General features: G+C 47.4%; 1 protein-coding gene across 1 annotated transcript in view; it reads right to left on the bottom strand.

Annotated features, from left to right (window-relative positions):
* Positions 1-23,607, bottom strand: part of TRIO (trio Rho guanine nucleotide exchange factor) — a gene marked incomplete at its 5' end in the record, with an annotated part of 348,026 nt that overhangs the window by 148,778 nt on the left and 175,641 nt on the right. The window contains 2 exons of the mRNA XM_080803936.1: positions 4,975-5,166; positions 16,872-16,994. Coding sequence (XP_080660062.1) covers positions 4,975-5,166; positions 16,872-16,994 — 315 coding nt within the window. The remainder of the gene's footprint in view (positions 1-4,974; positions 5,167-16,871; positions 16,995-23,607) is intronic.

Consider the following 23,607-nt stretch of genomic DNA (forward strand, 5'->3'; position numbering starts at 1 on the left):
TGTCCCAGTTCAGTGTGTAAGTTTTGCAGAAACAGAACCAAAAGGCTTCTTTACTTACACCCAGCAAGAGTCATAGCCTGATTCAAATGGGAATGGTCTTCCCTGGGAAACCAAGGCTTTCAGGAATCCAGCAAACAAAACCGACTCAAAGCCACTGAATCAAATCCAGAAATAAAACACCACCTGGTTGCCTCAAATAACCCACAAATGTCAAAGGTAATTATCAATTAACTCAGGACCTAATTTTGAGAACGAAGTACGGACGGATGAAAATAACGACGCTTGTGCTATATTTGGAAATGGAGAGATGTCCCTCTATCATTAAATCTTAGAATGGTGACCTAGAAATAGGTATCATTTCTTCCCCACGCTGACAGGGGCTATGCTCAGTCTGGAAGGCAGGCTAACAAGTGAGATGCAAAGATAAGTGACACATAGTTCTGGTCACGGAAATTCACATCCACCACGAAAAACAAAGAAAGGACTAAAACACACAATACACACGAAAACAGAAGTACGTTTCTCCACTGGTCATTCATCTTTGTCCTGGCATGTGACAGCTGGCCGGAGAGACTCCTTCCTGGGAAGGAGTGAAGGAGCAAATACCTGATTCAACAGTGGGAAAAAGCCTCGAAAGGAAAGGAGGGCCGGTAACACAGGATTAATAATGGGAAAGTACAGTCAGAGCTGCTGTGACTAAAACGCAGACAGACCGAGAGGCAGAAGACAAAATGCAGGAGGAGAAAACTCCTAAAATAAAATCCAAATTCATATTAGGCTAATCGGCATTCTTTTGAAATACTACTTTAAAAACACCGTCAAAAGGAAAAAGGAGACCATCAGTCTTCCAGCTTTCTGAGAGGAGGTAAAACACCTCAAAAATTGCTTTTAGAGGGAAAAAAAAGAAACCTCAGAAGGGTCCCAGAATGCTTCCAAATCTGGGTTCAGGGGTGAAATTGAGGCTAATACCTCTACTAACCACCTTCTGCCTCTAATCTCAAGGTAGAAAATATTTCCTCAGGGCACCTGTGTGGCTCAGTCATTAAGCATCTGCCTTCAGCTCAGGTCATGATCCCGGGGGTCCTGGGATTGAGCCCTATATCGGGCTCCCTGCTCAGTGGGAGGCCTGCTTCTCCCTCTCCCATTCCCCCTGCTTGTGTTCCCTCTCTGGCCGCCTCTCTCTGTCAAATAAATAAATAAAATCTTAATCCCCCCCCCAAAAAAAAAATTTCCTCTCTGTGCTCTTCCCGGGAATGGGAATTCTATATTACGTCCTCTGGGGTTAGGACAGCAAGGAGTCCAGAGGTCTTGCACAGAACCCACGTGCTTGGTCTGCGGCGATGTGTAACCACCAACCCCCTTCCAGGTGGGATTATTAAGAATCCCCGACCCAGCCCTGAACCGACATCACCTTGATTCAGCACTTTTAAAGTTAGTTGTTAATTATGTGCTCATCAGTGAGCCAGAAATTTACGGCAAAAAGGAGAGGGCCACTGCTGTGCTTCAGAGGAAGCAAGACACCAGCAGGGCTGGGCACCGGGCAGGGGTGGGGGATTGTTAACCTACACGCCACACCCACCACCACCACTGGGGAAGCCTTTGAAAGTGAACTTGCAAAAAGCTTCGTGTATTTGCCTAACTGAAAAAAGACAACCTGCTTTTTCTCTCATCTACGTAATTTTAAATTGTATGATCTGCTAGAAAAAAATTAATTCAGATAGCAGAGATCTTTCAGCAATTTTTCATTCCTGATATGTTAAACTATTCGGTAATTTTACACAAACAGGTATTTAATTAGTATGACTTCCTCTCCTTGGCTGCTCTGTTACTTTTCATCTCATCTGCAACTAAATTTGTTCTAAGCGGATCTAAGTTTTCATTCAATAAGCAGTTTCAAAACACAGTGACTGAAGAAATCATTCCTTCCTGCATAAAACCTAACAAATACCCCTACGGGTCTCTGGGCATGATGGATATAGCACAGAGAAAGGAGACAGAGGAAAATTCTGGAGCTGGTCAGTAAAAAATGAATGTCTTCTGAGTCCGGCTGTGGCTAAAAATGAAGTCCAAGCACGTGGCAGGGAAGAAATCAGGCAGCGTCCCATGCCTGTGTGTGGCCTGCCTCCCGGCCACCCTGCCTGCCAGGTACCCCCCCAGCTGGCCGCCGGGGGAGCCCTTCCTTGCCTCCCATCACTCAGGAAGAACCAACTCAGAGTCAACATGTCAGCTTCTCTGCCACTGTGACAGCTTCTCATATAAAAACAAAAGAATGAACACACTGAAAATGCTCAAATTGTGACAGTGAATCACTTCACCTTGAAACCAGGTTTGAGGACTCTTCAGTCCACCAACCTCATCAATGCTGGAGGTTCCCACAGCCTAAGTCGATGAAAACAAAATGTGTTTTCACTTCTCAATAAATTTCCAAGCCTTAGTGACAAGACAGACCCTACTGTTTGTGAACTGTTTTTATTCTAAGATTTTTTTATTCTAAAAGTGCTACAGATGTAAAAAACCCACGAACACAAACTGAGTCTCTGGGGGGCAGCTTTTGTAAAATGCTTTGCTTCTAGCTTTCTTTAGTGTCTGCTTTTTGAAAACTGTAACCAAGTTGAAAACGTGATGTAAATCATGAATGCTGCTTTGTGTAAAAAGTCTTCCCTGTCCTAGAGGCAAGTTAAATCTTTACAAGTCCGGCTGAAGAGCATCACCAGGCACGTCACAGAGACAAATGTCGGATTACCAGCACGGGCCCGGGTGCACTTCTTCCCTCTCCCGCCGCACAGCCCCCCCCCAACCCCCACCCCCACCCCAGGCCACAGCAGCCCCTGTGGCCCCCGCTGGCTGTGCTTCCTTGGGAGGAGCTGCTCTCGGCTCCCCCCGCTGCTGGCTGGCTGGCTGCCGCAGCTTACTGAGCAAAGGCACAGTCTGCGTCTTCACACATATCACCTTCCCCCTCCCAGCCTGGGGGTTCAAATGCGTAAGATAAAGAGAAGTTAATGTACCCACACTGAGGAGAAAGAGGGAGAAATGCACAACTGTGCTGCAACGAGGCCAAGGGCTACGACAGGTGCATGGAAAGAAAGGTCCAGAAAGGGCAGGTTAGTGGTAACTGCCTGGGGAAGGGAAGGGAAGCAGTTAAGCCCAAGTTTCAGGGGGGGTCTGAGTGCCACGGGTTTGGGGACACTGTCCTGAGTACGGGGGGCTGGAGGAAAAGCGGAAGCCAGGCCACAAGGACGTTGAGAGGTTTCAGGCTGGTGCCCGACACACACAGCGTCACTGATGGCTCGAAAGCAAGGCTATGACCCGGTCAAATTTGTATTTCTGGTGGCAGTGCTGTGGAGGCTGGGGAAAGAGCTGCCGGGGGAGGGAGGCCTGTTGGTGGTTACGGCTTGAATTGAGCGGAGTGACAAACTTACAGCCCGCTACCTCTGGAACTGGACGTCTCCTCAGAATGACCATGTAGCCTCAGTTTCTCCACAGATGTGGTAAAGTCATTTTTCGTTATGGCATTATTAAGGGAAGGTGAAGAAAGAAGCAGAGTTGGTTTTCTACTCTTGACAGCCAAGCCCACCGGCAGCCTGGGTGCAGATGAAGCACGAGGTCCCGGGGCCTCCAGCTTGCCACACGGGCCCACAGAGTTTCAGAGTAAGAGCGAAGGGTGCTCTTCCGGGAGCCAAGCTTTCAAGTTACGAATGGCCTGGCTGAGGACTGACTGCCCAAGAACCTAGAACGGGCAGTGAAGTTCTTTCCTTCTGAACACATCTATTGGTTCCTGATCTCTGATGCCCCTCCTGTTTCTCCAGAGGCCTTACTCTTTCTAGATTCTTCTTCCCAGCCTGTGCCTATAAGCTTTCATGTGTTTAATTCCAAATTACCTGGAAGGACTCCTTAATTCCAATTTATAAAGAGTTTGAAGTAGAGAATTTTTTTTTTCCCTTAGAAATAAGATGCAGTAAAGTTGATATGCTTACTGAATTTGTAAGCCCTTTTTTTCTCAAAAGCTACAGGAGTGGGGCACCTGGGTGGCTCAGTGGGTTAAGCTTCTGCCTTCAGCTCAGGTCATGATCTTAGGGTCCTGGGATCGAGCCCCACATCGGGCTCTCTGCTCAGCAGGGAGCCTGCTTCCCCCTCTCTCTCTGCCTGCCTCTCTGCCTACTTGTGATCTCTGTCAAAAAAAAAACAAATAAAATCCAAAAAAAAAAAAAAAGCTACAGGAGTTTCTTGAATTGTAATCTTATGTGATTTCTACTAAGAATAACACACACAAAAGCATAATTAGTATCCCCCTATTTCTCATGTATTTTAAATATCGTATCAGATAACATATATTCATTTCATATATTTCAAACAATGTTTCATATGACGTTATCTCGTACAATGAGGTAAGTGCATTACCAAGAGCAGACCTGTGACATTAGCATTAATATTATTACAGCCAGGTTGGCCTTGCTACCTTTACATTTAATATTACGTAAAATTCACTTCTCTGAGAATCTGAGAGTAGTCCCACAGTCTGATAAGGTCAGAAGCCAACCATGACGCTGGCCACATGACAGACTAATACACAGAAAGGAAACCTAGCTCCGACCACAACGTTCAAGTCGTTTACTGACGCTAAAATGGCCATGCTCTGTTCTCTCTCCCAAGTTAAAGGCAGCACCTTCAGCTCGACATTTCCCTGCTCACTGGTCACTCCACGCCTCTTGTCGGCCAGCCCAGCCCTCATGGGTCCACTGCTGCAGACACACAGGCTTCCACCTCCCCTGGCAGAGGCATGGCCATCCCCGTGGGGCTAGAGGCTAGGAAGACCAGCCAGAAGCCTAGCGCACCCCTCCCCACAACCCCATCCTCGCTGGCCCGCTCAGTGCAGATGGGCTGCACCTCATCACTGGCCACCTCTGGCCCACTTTCTCACACCACAACCAGTCCACGCTCTTCCCCAGGGGTTCCCGGAGCCTCTCAGACCCTTACCTCCTTGACATGGCTATGAAAGGACACGGACATGTCCAGTAGGATCTTGCGCTGCTCCACGCGCCGAACAAAATCCTGTATCCGGTCTTCAAGCTGATGGGCAGCCTGATAAATCTCTTCTGGGTCACATTCCCCGGTCTGAGCCAGCTGTTCTGCTGCTTCTAGTAATTTATCCGCATTGGTGTATGTGTTCTGCACAAGGGAAAATCCAGAGAAACAGAGGGTGAATTTAAAAAAAAAAAAAAAAAAATCCAGCTGGGCCTCCTACCAGACTGCAACTGAGTCAGTTTGGGACGTTCCTGATCATTTTTGTAAATCCAACAGGAAAAAAGAATGGTGGAAAGAGAGGACTTTAGGAGTTCAATATACCTCTGTCAGCAGCTTTTCCCATTACTGTTCTAGATCGTTAAACACCGAAGTTTCTGGCAAAGCCCTTCCTTCGCCAGCAGTGGTGGGGTGTCTGCAGCAGCTTCTGGCCGCCCCCTGACTCACAGAGGGCTTTCCACTTCTTGTTGCCGCACACCCAAGACAGCCCCGAGCACGAATGCCCACTTCACTTTCCCTTCCAGTCTTGTGACGGAATGCGGGCTTCCAGTTTTGTTTTTCAGTATGATGGATGATTTTATAATTCCCCAAATGCAAGTGGAAAGATTAAGTTGCCGTCTTCTTAACATGTTTCTACTTATCAGTAATCTGTGCTTATCTTTTTTCTACTTAAGGGGACATATGTTTTTGAGAAAAAGGAAATAACCATAATAGCTTATACAAAGTAGCCAGAGTTTTAAAGAACTGAAAGTTATGTGTAAACAGGCATCAAAAACACTTTGACAATTATTCCATTTTAATTCATGATAAATGAAAGGCCACAAATGGGTTCCACAGATACAGAGGTGTGTTAGAGGCCTGACCGTGTTCGTGGAGCTGCTGGAAAGGGGGTCGGCCGGCAGGGGCCGGGGGCAGCCCAGACGGGCCGGAGGGCTTCGGCGCAGTGCGAGACCAGGGGCAGGTCTTCCAGGAAGGCCCACAGAGCAGGCTGCCGTCCCTCCGAGAAACAGGTGAGTCCCTCATCCTTCTCCAACATGAGAGTCCCACAGCTGAGCAGGGTGGGCGTCTCATCAGTGGCCCAGAGCCATGGGGCGCTGTCCCCCGCAGAGAGCCTGAGGAAGGCCGAGGGCGCCCCTGCATGGGCAGCCTCCCCCCGGGGAGCCTGATCACATCCGGGACATTCATCTCCTCAGCCAACGGGTTAAGGATAATGAGAGGCAGAGTCCTCACTTCACAGAAGGGTCTGACAAATACAGACAAGGGGAAAAGCCGAGTTGACCTGTGTGACTGGGCTGGGATTAGAGGTGTGAGTGTGAATACATGGTTTTCACAGATGTGTGAACGTGCTCCTCTCTCCCTCTGTCCCGAGAAGGCCCGGGAGCAGCAATGACCCAAGAGCAGTCAGCGTGCTTAGCACCCGGCTTTCCAGCTGGGAGTCACCATTCTCCCCCACAATGAACCAGGGCTCCTGGAGACACGGCTGACTCGGGGCGTGGGGGGTACAAGATGAGGCTGAGGCGTCTTACTGTATCCACGAGTAAGGAAATGCTTAAGAACAGTGTGGGTGGGTCAGGACACAGACGGCAGCTTCGGCTCCCCCTGGCCCAATCAGGGATGGTCTGAGAGTAAACAGTGATAGCAACAGAGGATAATCCACCAAAAACAAGAGGAAACCACGAGGCCGTGCAGACATAAACAAATAAATAAAACTGGCTGAGGAACAGGATATTTACAGAATTTCAGAGTAGCTCCCCGCTAAGTGCTTACTAATTACAAAGGGCAGCGGAGACTCATCTCACGACGGAGAATGTGGCTGACCCCACTTTAACCGAGAAATCCGCGTGAACAGCATACGCAGCAGGACAAGTTGAAGTCGGGCGCCGACGGGTGGGAAGACACAGGGATTCGGCAGCCCTGATGCGCCGGCTGAAGACAGATGTAGAAGCGGAATGTACTCACAACCGAACGTCAGACAGACCCAGAGTGAGAAGCAGGCTCCAAAATAACGGGCTTGAGATCTTCCGAAGTGTCAGGTCACCAAAGCTCAGAACAACCAGGCGCGTGCTACAAACTTGGGGACAGCTGAGGTGAGACGGCTCAAGGCCACAGCTGATTCTGCACTGGGTCCTTTGGCCATAAAGGACATCACGGGGTCCGGGGACTAGCACGTAAGCCTGCAGCAGGGCTCACTTCCTGATTTTGACGGTGGCATTGGGGGGGTACAGCGGAACGTCCCTTTGTGCTAGGAAATACACGCTAAAGTCAATGGCTTAAGGGAGGGTTGTGCTGTACTTTCAACTTTCCCGCAAGTTAAAAAAAATTTTTTTAAACAAGTGTAAATACGGCTTGATAGGTAGAAGATGGTCTCAGGAAGGATGGTCGCGATGCACTGAACAGAGCGGCAGGCGCCCCAGGTGTCAGCGTGGGGGCAGAAGCCGTCCCTCCCAGGGCACGCTGGAAGTGGGGGTGCAGTGTCTACAGAGGATCTGGAAGCGTCCGTAAAAACCAACGAAAAGTCAGTCTATGCTTTTACCATCAGCACAAGCTGTACGCCCAACCTCTCCCTACGCCAGAGCCACAAGCCTGGCCTTGGTCTACTCCTCAGCATGGCCCCTTCCTTCCACAGATCAGGACACTGAGGCCCGCAGGGCAGTCACTGGGCTGGGCCCGGGGCTGAGTGTGGAGCCTGTACCTCCGCCCCCCGGCCCCCTGTACTGTTCAGCCCACGGGGTTGCAGGCAGCACTGTCCACGCGCTCCTGCAAGACGAAGCTCATCGCTGTCTCTCCCTGCCCATCTGAAAACCCATTTTCAGGGGACTTTTCTTTTTGGTGTTCTGCATTATTAACTGAGGATCTTTGAACTCTTTCTGGAAATGAGTGAAGAGATGTCAAAGGATCCAATCCTTTAAAATACACCACTTATGGCCGGAGCTGGAAAGCGAATCCATGTACATCTCACATGGTCTCTGGAAACAACTACCCGAAGTCCTTTGAAAGCGCAGTTTCCGATCTGACTGCAGAACTCAACACTGCCAGTGAGGGGCTGTCCGTGCACTCGACGGGACCTCCTCGGAGGCTAAGTTAGAGGGACCCTGCGCGGAGCACAGACGGTGAAAGGGCCACTGCAGAAGAGCTTTGCAATGACAGCAGCACGTTTCATAAACTCCGCTCTCCATCCTGTGCAACTCCAGACCTCCCCATCCCTCAGGCGCGTCTGGCACCCTGCCAAGGAGGATGGGGACAACGAGAAGCCCCCCACACACTGATGTCCAACTGCTCGGAGATTCCGGGTGCCCGGGAGGAAAGACTCTCACAGCAGATGCCTGAGAGCCAATATCAGTCACGTCACTGTCCTGGTGCCCCTGAGCTGCAGGCGGGAAAGCACCACAGCCTTACGGACGAACAAGGCGGGAGCTAATCAATGAATGAGAATCCGAATGGTGTCCTGACGAGCGAAAGGATTCGGGTGCTATTAACAACAATAAAAAGTAATGACAGAAACTCTTGTTGGAGTCAAGAGAAGCCTCAGGAGACACGACAGCTAAATGCAACATGGCATCCTGGACGGGTCCTGGAATGGGGGAAACTCAGGAAATCTGCACAAAGGAGGGGCTCCAGGAAACCCATCAACCTCAGTTAACGCTGACAAAGTCCCAGACTAAGAGCAATCATAGGGGAGAGGCTGGGGCCAGGTATGGGAATGCTCTGTATCATCGTCACAATTTTTCTGCAGACCTGAAACTGATCTAAAAAAATAGTTTCAAAGTATATGTGTTTACACAATTGGCCCTTGAACAACACATTTGAACCTCATGGTCCGTATATACGTGGATTTTTTTTATGAATATAATATTGCAAATATAGTTCATGATTTTACTAACTTTTTTTCCTCTGGCCCACTTTATTATAAGAATACAACATGTAACACACATAACATATAAAATATGACAATTGGCTGCTTATGTGATCACTAAAGCTTCTGGTCAACAGTAGGCTACTAAGTAAGTTTTGGGGGGTCAAAAATTATACCTGGGCTTTTGAGGCACCAGCTGGCGAACTGGTAGAGTGTGTAACCCTTGATCTTGGGGTTGCAGGTCTGGGCCCCACGTTGGGTGTAGAAATCATTTAGAAATAAAATCTTTAAAAAAAAGTTATACGTGGACTTTCAACTGCAGTGGGGGGGGGGGGTGTCAGTGTCCCCAATCCCCACGTTGTCCGGGGGTCAGCTACATGTGTGTGCATGTTCACACAACATACACACACACATACACACAGCAGATTTTTCAAAAATACTCTCATCTTTGGAATAATCCTTGGGTACTTTCCACAATTATCTCAGACCTTCCCCGAGAGGCCGGCCCCTGGGCACAGAGAAAGCTCTTCTTGTGAAGCTCAGTTAGTAGCATCGAGGGCTCCTGCCACCGAGATTCTGCGGTACACTGCCGACAAGGGTCTGTGACCGTCGGAGGCTGTTCGAGGTGACCTTTCTGGGGACGACGGCTTTATGGAGACCCAGGCTTCTCCCCACGGAGCCTCACCCAGGAAGCGTGCTCTGCACCTCTGGGCAGAGACATGAAAGAAGCTACCAGAGTATCATGCCTTATTCAGCGCACACACATTTTTTTTTTAAGAGCTAAATCCTATTTTCTTACTGTCACCACGACGCGTACCTCTTGTGTTTGATAAGGGGATCGGTAGAGGATATTGCCTTCCAGCGCTGAACAATTTGTTTCTGAAAGCTTTTCTAACTCTTTGTCAGCAGGGAAGGATATTTGAGACATATGTGAGTTCATTTCAAACGAACAAGTGCATTTTTTAAATTTTCGGAGACCTACACAATATTTACTTCGTCCCACTTCTCATTTCACACGTGGAGAAAATGAGCCCACACAACGGATTCCACGGCTTTCCCTGGGCCCCCAAGACGGGCTGCTGGAGCCAGGGTCAGCATGCAGGGTCTCTGAAGCCGACGGCCCTCCTGTGGACAGAGCCCACCCTGGATCCCCCTGCCTCAGAAGGTAACAGATTTCCATACTGGTCATAAATGGACACTTCGGAGCCCCTGGCCTGTGCCCCACAGCAGCCTTATCCCAAGGATGGTGAGGAAACAAGGCGCAAAGGGGAAGTGACTCGTCCAGGTCAGTCAGGAGAGCCAGCATTGTTCAAACAACAGATGCCCAGGCCTGGGCTCTTCCTGCAAGGGGAGACCCAGTACTTAAATATCTAGTTAAGGGGAGACGGTGTGAGGAGGCTGTTTTAGAGCTGGAAGAAGCCAGCCTTCTCCTGCCTTTGGCCTGCCATCCTGTCCCCAAGGGCATTTCTCCTCTGAGACGTGGGCCCACATTCCCTGTGAGGAGGAGTAAAGGAGATACTGGAAGGCCCAGGCCCAGGCGGGGCTAGAAGGGCTTCCTCTTTTCTGGAGAAGTATGTCAAAATCGCAGAAGAGCCTGGACTGCGCAGCGCTGTGGTGCAGACGAGACCTTCCTTTCTCTAAGGATCCTTGGCTGCTCTGGTCTGGGACCAACAGAAGATTGCCAGAGGCTACATTTAGACAGAATCCAGTGAAAAAGATGGGTTTTCTGATCTTAGAGAACACAGGAGAGGAGAAGAACGTAAGTATTTCAAGGAATGATTACTTCTCTTCCATTTGTTTTCTTTAAAAAAAACAACAGACCAAAGTCTGCATATAGAAAGCTTTCAAGGTATCTTGTGCTACCACAAAGAAAGGAATGGTGGGTCAGTGCATCTACAATCTGTGTTAAAAACCCCAGGGCCCTGGGGCACCAGGCTGGCTTAGTCGGTTAAGCAAAAGCGTCTGCCTTTGGCTCAGGTCATGATCCCAGGGTCCTGAGATCGAGCCCTGCATCGGGCTCCTGGCTCAGTAGGGAGCCTGCTTCCCCTTTCCCTCTGCCCCCTCTCCCCCAACTCATGTTATCTCGAATAAAGAAATAAAATCTTAAAACAAAACAAAAAAACAAAGCCAGTGCTCTGAATCATTTAAAAGGCCCATAAATTGCCAGGGATCATTCTTTCATCCACGAAGGGAAAGTGCAGGACACAAGCCTGCCACCGCCACCCCCCCCCCAACAGGTGATAAGGAACCGAAATACACTACGGCATGGCAGGACTGGCAACACCAAGAGCAGAAATGAAGAGGTCTGTGTAGCGTGTATTCAGGTCGAGCAAAAGAGTGACTACTGACTGCTATCCATATGTGTTAGCATTTTACCTGAGAGATAATGGGGGGGGGCGGTTTCTAGGCAGGGAATCGGCACAGCTAGTCTCCTTACAGCTACTTGGCGAAGGCAGGAATTAGGTATCTTTTCACAGCTAGGGAAACTGAGGCTCAGGAAGATCGGGGAACTTGCTCATGGTCATAAAAGCAGTGAAGGCCCTAGGAAATGTAAGAAGTGTCTGTGATAAGGAAAATCTGATATCTTGTAAGCACAGGCCAACCTGAAGGAAATCCTTGATAGTAAGCATCGGGTTGAAATTCTCCACTACTAATTTATTTTAAAAGACAAAATGCCACACCTTACATCAAAAAGTGAACTTACTGCGACATGGCAGCCTGTGGTATGGAAGCAAGGACCTAGTAACTACAACTAATCAGAAATGTAGGACGTGCTGTGCACAGTCTCACAAAAGAGGACAATGAGCTCGGGTAGCGACCAGGGAAATGGAGAACAGGCCACACTATCTTCTGCAAATCTTGCCCAAATGGAACGTCTCCTGCTTTCCTAAATGCCACACTTCTTTATCCTGGAAGACAAGACAATTAAACGGCACCCACAAAAAGCTGTTGACAGAAACGGCTGCATGGAGAAGGCTGTCACAATACGTTTGGAAGGTGATGTGATTCTCAGGGGACGGGCAGGCGGGAGGGAAGGCAGCGTAAGCGCTCACAGGATGCCTGTGGGAAGACGCGATAGCAGAGATTTACTGATCGTATTCGAGAAATCTGTGCTCTGGAAACCGGCTTCTTCCTTGAACCAGAGTTCTGTGGGCTTTACTTTACCAGCTACTAGAATCCTAGCCTTTTGTATCTAAAGAGGAATGTCAACTTGAATACCTACATAGAAGGTAAAAGAGAAAATGCCTGCCGGAGAGCATCTCCCTTCCCAACAGTCACGTGCAGAAAGCTTCCGTGGGGAGAGCACGGATTTCATCTTTAAAGCTCCTGCGAGGAAATGCGACATGGTTGCCCAGGCCACACCCCATCGACTTGCCAGCCCAGATTCATGCGATAGGAAATGGCTACTCGCATCACTGTACAAAGTAAAGAAGGGACGGATCGTCAGATTAGTAGACAGAAGGCTCTTGGTTCTGCAAAACTGCAGTAGCCCAGTGCTTTCTGACGTGGTGACAGTGGCGTGGGAAACGAAGGCCCAGGCCGGCGGCTCCCGCAAGAAGTCCCGCCCACACACGGGACGCCGGGCTGTGCAGCTCGCTCCCAGCAACCTGCCCCGACTCCTCCGCAGTTCCTCCTTCCCGGAGCACCAGAACTGCTCCACATAATACATCTATATTTAGTGCCTTTTAAATGAATTCAACCCTAAGACTTTCACCACTTCCTTCTTGTACCTGTTACTTCATCATATGCCACAACTCACTGTTCTGAAGAAGCTGTCTACATAAATGGCTAACTCTAGATCGCTGAAGACAATTTAGAGTGGATTTCCCAAAAGACCCACCGAGACGCAACCCTAAAAACAAAAAAATGGCAAAAAGGAATTTTCTTTGCCCTAATCCCCAAAATTTGTTTTACTTTGTTTTACATACTCTGAGTATGTTTCAGAGAAGGAAATACAGCTCCTTATTAAGCACTGACAATACCTCGGCTTACATATTTAAGGGGCCTCCAAAGGCCATCCTGTCCAAAAACTGCCATAAATCTAAAACATAAACTTCGATCTCTGCCATAAGCACTTCTCCTGTGATTTGCTTTGCCGGACGGCAGTCAAGGATGGGGGCGGGCAGAGAGAACGGGTGGTGAAGGTCACGCGGCAGAAGGCCTCGTTTGCCTGTGCTGCCCCAGCACTGAGTCTGTGTCCCTTGGGAAGAGCCAGAAAACTTCAGTGAAGGAAGCTACAAACACAAGAGCAAGGCCACTGTTTATCGGGACCAAACCTGCAGCACATGCCAGTATCTGAAAATCAGAGGGAGGGAAAGTGGGTGCAGATGTTTGCAAAGCGAACAAAGTATTTGCATTCAAGGCTGCTTTTAATGCACAGCTCAGATTTGGGGTGTGAGCAGTTTCAGTGTAAGGGGAAGAGGGTTGGGCACCCCTTACGATGCCAGGGACAGCAAGCAGAGATAAGAAAGGACTGGAACTCAGTTGAGTAGGTAGAGGTGGGCGCAAACAAGCATCTGCCTCTCTCTGAACCAGGGGTGCTGCTCTGACCCTCGGCTTGCCCTAGAAATCTGTGGACAGAAAAGTTTCCTACAAAGTCTTCTCACTCCTGCTGCCCCCTGGGAACTGGTGTTGACAGCTTTGATGTCTTAGACCTCAGACCTTAGACCTAGATGATGACGGCTTAGACCAGAGGAAATAAGTTTACCATGAAAAGAAAGGGCGTTAGGCACAGTAGAGACCTCCTGAATTTGGAATGGAGGGAACCAGAGGAAGTGCAGGGAGACGGGTCCGCAGAGTGCTGGACCCACGAGGACCATCGGTAGGTCACCATCCTCCCATTAGAGGGAGAGTGGGAGGGCGTGGGAAGAGGCAAGGGCAACCCAGCCTACCGCCGTGGGGGACCGTGCTACTTGAGGGGACAGCCTCCATCTCTAGAGCCCATCTGTTCACAGTTCTGCCTCTTACTTTCCTCAGTGCCTCAAGTCTTTGCTCATAGGACACAAATTTCACGTCCATCCCAAACCACACCAGCCACAGCAGTAGCTTATCGCATGGAAAAAATGAAGGGGAGATAAGAGCACATGTTCCATATTTCTTCTACAACAGGAAGACAAAATATTTCCCAACAGGCACGAAACAGGGACACCACACATAAAACAGACAAGAAAAATGCTCCAAAGACGCATCCTGCCTGAGGCAAGGCTGCTGAACACACCATCTTTTCCTGCTCCTTTCTTGAGATGGAGAAAGTAGAAAGGCCGAGACTGCCGTTTTTACTCTCTATGTGAAGACATGCAGAGAAGGCGTTTGCACTGCGCAAGACTTAAGTGGAGACTGTTTTGTTATCCCGTAAGTCGCCCCGATTCAGTTCCCCAAAGTAGTGTGCGTCTGAACCCTGTCATGCAAAACTACGGACACACAGTACAGTTTACTCCTCTCTCTTACGAATGAGACCGCTTTGTTGGATCTGTTGACATTCTTCCTTTTATCAGGGAAGAACCTCTTTATTTCTAATAATGTTTTTATACTCTCCAACCTACTTGCTTAGTATTAACATTCGCAAGTCAGTTTTATTTTGGTTATTATTTGCCTGGTGGATCTTTCTCTAACAGGTTATATACTTTCAAACTTCCTGGGTATTTACGTTTTAGGTGTGCCTCCAAAAACAATAGCATGATTTTTAAGAGATAATCAGAGAATCTTTTGTCTCTTTACAAGTAAAATCTATTTTGTATTTATTGTAATTACTGATACTTATGAACAAATTACTACATCTTATTCTGTGATTTCTATCATGATTTTTGTTTTCTTTTGCTTCCACCAGACCCATTTCCATGAATTTTTATTTACTCAGTTTTGTGTGTTTCTTTTCCTGCACGATTCCTAGGAAGTGACACTTCCTGTCCCTAGACTGCATGTGGTCACTCCGAAGGGCTAACGTGCCCCCAGGTTTACATGTGTCAGGAAAGCAGTGGCTTTCCCGGCAGCCCCCAAACCCACTTCGGTGCTGTCCTGTTTTTAACTCCAAGCCTACCTTTAAATGGTCAGTCCTTAGATTTATAAATATGCCTGTCAATTTCTATGCTCAATCTTGGTCCCAGTCCTTCCTTCTGATACTTTCCTTTTTATTAACTAATTCATTTGATAAATACGTGCTGATCACTTAAACGCACCAGGCACTGTTCCAGGGTCAGTGAGAGAGAAGCGAACAACACAAAGGCCCTATTCTTGCAGCGTTCACACTGTAGTGGGCGCTTCCATTTTTCTTACTCAACCACATGCCTTGGGGCGTGTGGGTGGCGCCGATGGTTGAGCATCCTACTCTTGGTTTTGGCTCAGGTCATGATCTCAGGGTCAAGAGATCGAGGCCCATGGCGGGCATGAGAGTGGAGTGTGGAGCCTGTTCAAAATTCTTTCCCCTCTCCCTCTGCCCCTCCCCACCACTCTCATGCACATGCACTCTCCTTCTCTCTCTCTGAAATAAACAAATCTCTAAGAAAAATAAATAAACTAGGGCGCCTGGGTGGCTCAGTCGTTAAGTGTCTGCCTTTAGCTCAGGTCATGATCCCAGGGTCCTGGGATGGAGGCCTGCATCGGGCTCCCTGCTCAGCGGGAAGCCTGCTTCTCCCTCTCCCACTCCCCATGCTTGTGTTCCCTCTCTCACTGTCTCTCGGTCAAACAAATAAATAAAATCTTTTAAAAAATAAAAAAAAAAAAATAAACTATATGCTTTAGTTCTTCTGGTAAGTATCTGAGGAGTAAACTCATTCAGTCTTGGTCTGCATTTTGCCATCACTGAACGATCATTCCCCTGGATCTGGAATTCCAGGTTCAGAGTTAATTTCCCTTAAGACTATTCTACCAACTTCCAGAACCTGTGGTTCCTGGTGAGAAGTGGCCTTCCTTATTTCCCTTCTTCTTTCCTTCCTCCTTTATTTTTAAGATTTTTTTTTCTAGAGAGAGAGAGTGAGTCAGTGGAGGGACAGAATGAGAGGGAGACTCCCAAACAGACTCTCCACTGAGCACAGAGCCCAACGCGGGGCTTGACCTCATGACCCCGAGGATCACGATCTAAGCTGAAACCACGAGTCGTTCACTCAACCAACGGTGCCCCAAGAAGTCGACTGTCTTTCTAATAGCCCCTCTCAGAGAAGTTGTTTTATCATTTCTTTTTGTTTTTAAGACGTTGCCTTTGAGGTCCCTTGGTTTTACAGTAATGTATTTCAGTTTGGCTGCATCCTACTAGACAACTTCTTTTTAAAGTAACTTTTCCCCTACACCTCCTTATAACTTCCATATCATACGGAACAGACACACACAACGCCCACGTTATTCTCATTTCTCCCTTCTTCACTCCACTTTCTTTCAAAGCATGAAAGAAAAAGCACATTTACCAAATAATGAGTTGTAGGAAGGCCCTGGCCCAGGTGATTTCCCCGCCGCCGCATGCACACTGACCTCCTCCCAGAAGCCTTTGTGGTGCCTACTTTCCAGGTAAGAACGTTAATCTGAGAAATGTGAAGATATTTTTCCCAATGACACAGTCAGTGAGCATCACAGCCAATGCTCCAACTCACAAATCGCATGCCCTAAACACACTACACACTCTACGTCTTCCTTCTAAGTACACACATGTAAAAGAACTGGAGAAGAACAAGAAATGCTGGTCTCTCATTACAGAAATGCAAGAAGAGCCATCACTGTTTGACTATCAGGTGAAATCTCACAAATGAGTCAATAGGCATTGGTACAGTAAGTATGGGAAAACATTCAGGGCATTTTTGTGTGTCAAGAACACCTTATTTTATGGCCCAACCAACAGACAAAATCATCTTTTCGAGCAGGGAAGAACAACCTCACTCTCAAATCTGAGCATTACTTCTAAACCACCTTTAAACATATCTAGCCAAGGGTCACTCATCTCAAATGCTAAAACGAACTCAAAACCAACGACATAGGTATTTATGGCAGAAAATAGTGAAAGCTATGGTTTTACCTGTGCTACTTCTTCAAAATCTTCATGACGTTTCTGTAGAGCTCTGGCCCGATGAAGAGATTTCCCCACACCCGTATGTTTGCTCAGAAATGCTTCTCCGTGGTTCTCAATCCAGTCGAGCACCTACAATAAAATACAGGTATACATGCCATAAAAAACAATGTTCTGGGGCACCTGGGTGGCTCAGTGGGTTAAGCCTCTGCCTTTGGCCAGGTCATGGTCTCAGGGTCCTGGGGTAGAGCCCCACATCAGGCTCTCTGCTCAGTAGGGAGCCTGTTCCCCTCTCCCCCGCCGCCTACTTGTGATCTCTGTCTGTCAAATAAGTAAAATAATCAATCTGTTTAAAAAAAATGTTCTGTCTCGTTTGATGGCTAGAGCAACCCCCCCACCCCGCCCCGATACATTCTGTTGTCAAAACTATTACAAACAAGAAGCAAAGGAAGGAAAAAAAACTGGAAGCACCTGGACACGAATCTACCATGTCTGATCAGCTCTCCCAGTGTGGTTTTCAGCAGCTCTTACTGTAAAAGCGTAAGCCTGTCTCTGTATAAACATTATGTGCAATAATGATTAAGTCTCATATCATTTTAGGCGCAATGGAGCATCCAAAACTGAGTGGGTTTTGGATAAGATAGTGGTTATCAAGCCAGAGACAACCGGTTTAACTTGACATTTTTATAAGGCTCAAAGCTTCCCAACTCAGGCAATTCAAGTTTAACCACAGAGTTAATGTTTTTCTGTCCCTTCTTTAGACCACTGAAAACATACAAATACAAACTAAGGAAACAAAACACTTCAATGCCTCCGTCCTGGTCTTTGAGGATAATTTATTCTGTAAACTACTACTACTACTACTGTCAAAGCTAAACATTCCATGAATTTAATTACATAAAAGTTCTTGCAAGTTGACATCCACCACATACTGAATGGGAGTAAAAGTGAAGCAGTGTGGCCCGATGCTTCTAGGTTCAGAGCCGGTGCAGACGAGTTCACTGGCTTTCGTACTTGGGAAACCAGAGAACACTGATATGAACAAAATATTTACATTACCACCACATGTACACTTGGCCCCTTTCTGATGGGGAAAAGAGAACTAGCAAACAATAAGTCAGTGACATCTTTCACTAAAAACTAAAACTTTAGTACGAGGAATTCAAATACTCAAACACATTTGTTACCGGACTGCTGAAGGCCACCTCTCATACTTGGCGTTTCGTTTCTATGGTAACACAGCACACAGATCAAAACTATCTCAGACAGAAGCGGCAGCTGGGGCAGGCACAGCCAGGAGAGTGGTCGCGGGGACAACCTGGAAGCAGACCAGTCACGGCACCCCACTAATGGCAAAATATAAGGGCTCTTAACATTCAGTGCTATGAAAAGGATCCCTTGCCCTTTGTTGCCTGCACTAGAGAGAGATCAGTGGTGCTGACAGAACTGTTAAAAAAAAAAAAAAAAGCGGCTGGTAAGGGCCAGTCGCTGTCCAGGGACCACTGGCCTTGTTATACATCACTCGGAACCAGCGACCTTCCGAAGCCAAGGGTCTGGCCGAGGGCCCTTTCTGCATAGGGTTTAGTAAAGTTAGTAGTACACGTAAATAAAATAGCTTGCAAACCTGAATAAATCGCTGGTAGTCCTCTTAAAGACCCTGCAGAATTAGCAGAGGTGCTGGTGCATGGGGGGAGAGGGCGGGCGTGGGGAACCCAGAGGCCAAGCCTTGCAGCAGAGCCACACACCTACCTTATTGCTACAGCTCATTTCTGAACCTCTTTTGTCAATGCCTCCCATCTGCTAGTCACTCGGGGTCATGCTACCAGAGTGCTTCTTCGTGGATCTACCTGTATCCTGTCACCTGGCTCCCAGTCCTCCTGAGAGCTCGCTCATTTCCACCCTCCGTTTCTAGCCCCCGCTGCATACCCCGGGTCAGGCTATGTGTTCTTGGTCGAGCTCTTTATCCTTCCTGGACTGTGGCTTCCGTGGGGCTCAAGGATGGTGGGGGGGCATTGTGAGGTCCGTGTCAGGCACATGAACACCAGCGTGGTGGATATGCAGTATGGGCAGCCTCCCCACCCGAACCACAGCCCGTGGCAGACTGCCATCTAATTTATAGCCCAGTGGTGGCACAAGCTATAATTATCCGTAGCTTTTCAGTTTAACTTTTTTTTTTTTTTAAAGTAATCTCTACACCCAACACAGGGCTCAAATGCATGACCTCAAGATCAAGAGTCACACACTTCTCAGACTGAGCCAGCCAGGCGCCCCATCCATTGCTTTTTAATTAGTGTACATTATTTTCCTTTCTTGAGGTGAGAGAGAGAGAGAGAGAGAGAGGAAGCGCGCTCCAGTACTACCATTAGTAAACAGTGCTACATTCTCGCCTGACTTCAAGGCAGACATAAAGCTTCTGAGTTGTTTACATGAGTCTCTTAATTCTTATTATAAAACACAGACCCTGTTTCACTCCTACGAAATGTTCATTGACAAGTTCAAGATGTCTCAACCTCAAGGATGGATACAGTTAAATGGAATGTGCCTCTGGGCATGGGGCCAATACCACACAAGAGACAAGGATCAAATATTTTAGGCTTGAAAAGAACTTAAAGATATGAAAGTACACCTAGGCTACAGTCTCCCTGGCTGTCAGAAAGGGCTAAGAAATCTTTCTTTTTAACTATAGTATATTTTGTATATTCCTCAATTTTACTGTTAAAAGAAAAATTAAGCCACTTGCAAGCAGCAAATCTGATAATCACCAGCAACTCAATAAAGACTTGAAATAAGGGCACAATTTCAAAAAGTAAAACATAAACATTATTTGGTAGAAAGGGCTGAGGAAGCAAAATACAGTATATTTAAAATAATAAAAGTTTGGTTTTGAAGCCCAAGAAGTCTTTCATGGAGCGAAAGTTGGAAATTAAAGCTACTATGAACCAACCGCTCAGAGTTACAATTTTTCTTTCATTAGAGGTTCCTTTAGACAGAATTGTAAATACCAGGTAAAATTTTATTTACAACAAACATGGAAGTAATTCAAAGAAGGTGTACAAACGCCAAGCACTTAAAAAAAAAAAATAGTGGCAGACAATTATGAAATCCAGCTCACACTCATAACCAAATACCCCACGAGGCTTTTGCTTCCTTTACGAGTCTGAGAACACTCCTTGGCAAAGGAATCCTGAACCAATAGAGCTGTCCAAACAGCATCTCAAAGACATGCCTGCGGAATCTCTTCCATTTAAAACATAAAAATACTTGCAAATCGGGGGCTTCACCGGCCTCTTCCAGTCAGCCGCCTCCCTGACCTCAGCTGTAGCCAGCAGCTGTCATCTGTGACCCCAGCCTCAGAAACACACTGGCACGGGATCTGTGGTGCTGCTGCCAGATTGGAGGAAAAGGACAAAAGTGATCCCTTCCCACAGGCTACCTGGTCCCTGGGCAGAAGAGCAAAGCTGGGAGGCCAATGCCACCTCCCTCTCTCGGCAGATGCTGTGCTACGAGCTCATTTCTCTGTACATCAGTGCCCTCTAATGGACACAGTGACAGCCCCAAGGTCAAGGTCACTTCAAAGTGAGACACCAACACAACACGAATACTGTCTCAGCATCTAAGTCAAAATGTCAGATGGGCGGGACATATTACATATTGTTTAACTTAACTCCCTGTTTGTAATTACAAGATAAATCATGATGATGGCAAGTATGATTGTGCTCATTTCCTCCCTAATAATTATACTGTTGTCTGGGAACCTGCAGCCGCGGCAAGCACCGGCCCGGGCTCTGTGCGCGCTAAGCCTTCAATCCTCACAGCGGGCTGGGGCGGGGAGGCCTAGCACGTTCCCATTTCACAGATGGAGACACAGGGCCAAGGATCCTCGACTATTGTGTGGAAGAGCCAGTCCGGGGGCTAAGACCTAGAAAGTCGGGGCAGAGGCTCCATGCTCTTAACTTCTGGTCCACACAGCTCTCGAGTCGGCTCAAGTGCCACAGAAGTGGGACGACGGGGTCTGGAAGGAAAGAGCTGTTCTTGTCTGCAGACAGCTGGGGGCTCCTGGGCAACGACCTCTGCCGAAGTGACTGTTAGAGTGGACAGCAAACGCCACCAAGTCTCAGGCACGGCCGCGGGCACCAGCTGCTGGCGCCCCTCCCCGCCACGCGGCGGAGTTCCGGCCGCGCCGCACGGCCCGCGCGCTCTTCCGGGACGAGCCCCCGCCCCACGCTCGCTGCCCCCTGGATTACTATTTCCAGCCACTGCTTCCTTAAGCATTTGTGACTAAACACTACACCCCTGTCAGAGGAAACATTCTCACAAACCTGTGTCTCAACCGTAGACAGCACGAAGACCAATGCAGAGACCCTCTCCCTTTTAAATCAGGGTGTTTATGTCCAGCCCCGACCGGGGGAGCCTCCTGACCTCACCGCGTGTCCCGGCACCGCCGCCGGCGTTACCCACGGAGAGAGGATTCCACGCTGTCTGCGAGGGCCGCACACGCAGGTCCAGAGTTCCTTAGCCACAAAAAAGCTGAAACGGCTCTGAAATTCTGAATATTTTTTTCAAAACCTGGTCTCAAAAATTCATTTGGCACAAAGATCTGGCTCCCTTACTGTAGTTCAGAGTCCTTGTACATTTGGCTACAGAAATCTCCACGCTTTCCTTCAGATTATGGGGGATGGCCCAGACCCCGGGGGTGTCCTGTATCACACGCTGTATGCACTGTGATACATAGGTTACTTTAGGAGTAACCTAAAGTCTGAAAAACTCTTAACCCCCAAACACATCTGTCCCCAAGGGCCACAAACGAGAGCGTGGATTTTGATTACTGTCCCTATGCAACAAGAAATGGGGGCTCAGAGACGTGAAGTGACTCACCCAAGAAAGAAGACTGAGAAAAGAGAGTCACGTGAAGGTCTTCCCAGCCCCAAACTCGGGCTCTAACCTGTCATTACATTACATCATGGCTTGTAGATACTATATAAACGCTGTAAACGTATTTCTAAAATTAGAGTTCTAGCTCTAGGATAGCTGTTTATAAAAACATCTATAGATAAGACCTCAGACGTAAAACCACCAAGAACACATGAAGCCATCTGGTTTTACTGGGAACTCGGGATCCAAAGAGTATTCAGGGAAAGTATCCAAATATCTGTGAAATTCAGCCATCATTTTAAAGAGACATAATCAGTGAATAAGTGTTTTCTGTCATAATAACAAGAACTCCTTCTAAGTCACATTTATTCAGTTCATAAAACACAAACACATGAATCAAGTGAAAAACCAGGGTAATTGTAAAATACCTACATCTGTTCTTTTTTAATATGAAATCAGATTTTTCCAGTGGCAAAATATTAATTTCCTCCCTGCCCATTTCCAGTAAAACCAATATTAATCCAGTTTCATTTAATTACGTCCTTGTTCGACCCCTGTTGGTTCTCATTTAAATCACCGGGGATGCCAATCTCGAAACAGACATACTGTTTCCAGGGCTGCCTATTTTTTAATTTTTTTTTTCCCAGTGCCATTTTTTAAATAAGTGGTCCTGAAACAATCATTTAGATCAGAGCTTTCTGGATTATCAAATCAATGGTATTTTAACAATTGTAACAATGAATGAGTGATTAAGCAACGTCACTGCAAATTTGCTAAACATAAGCAGGAGACCAAAAAGGAGGCCTTCGCTTTCAGAGTGTTGTTATGAAAGCCTTTCTTAGTGTCTAGCACTGCCGTGAGGATATCCAATATTAAGCCACCAATGAAATTTGCCCACAAAGTTAAAATCACAAAAGAAGAACACTCGGAGTTTATATTATTGAATTCCACATACATATCCTCTCTCAGGCTGCCTGGTACCTTTCCCCGAAAGCTCAGAGCATATTTCACCCAAAACCAGCACCCTTGTTCGTGTCCTTCCCTTTCTGGTGGAGGCCAGGCTTGCTGAGCACCTGCACGGAGAACAGAAGGACACAGCCTGGGGCAGGCGTGAGGAGAGGGGCTCGAGACTGCTAGAAGCCACGAGTCACTGCAGAGGGGTTCTCTCCCCTGCCTTCTCTTCCCCTGCCCCACTTACCCACTCCCAAGGGGACTACTGATCCCCTCACAGTGGTGAGCAACTGTAGCTTCTAGAAAGCCCTTCCCCAGTCTGATAAGCTCCACTTCAATATTCTAAGTAACATGTCAGTTTAATTTTGCTCTTTGATTAGTTCAGAAGTGAACAATCCTCCTCAGGTCAAGAGCTGTGAAGCAGTTAGAAAACCACTGGGCTTCCTGAAGCTTCGGTCAAGTCACTGGTCTTTTTCTACTCTCAGTTTTATTAACTGGAAAATAAGGAGCTCAGCTTAACAGGATCATGAGGGCCTCCGGCTCTAAATTCTATGATCTGCATGGCACAACTTCCATAGTGAGATATGAGAGACACAGTCAATACACATTTGTGGGCTTTTGGGGACTGAGGGAAGAAGAGGGAACTTTTCAGGCCCAGCATGCACAGTTGCCTGATAATAATGACAGTCCTCCATTTCTTTATTTCTCTCCACTGGAGCCAAGAACTGTTTCTTCATTCATTATATTCCAAAATTAGAATTAAGTCTGTCCTAAAAATCTATAGAATTATTCTTAATATGGAAAGATATTCTTTTAAAAATACGGTTTCTAGAACATTCTGAAGTATACTGAGCCTAATGCTCACTTGGAAAAATGGGCTATTTAAACAAAACAACCTCAGCAAGTTATACAAATATACAGC

This window comes from Martes martes (assembly GCF_963455335.1).
Source record: "Martes martes genome assembly, chromosome: 5".
NCBI classification, from domain to species: domain Eukaryota; kingdom Metazoa; phylum Chordata; class Mammalia; order Carnivora; family Mustelidae; genus Martes; species Martes martes.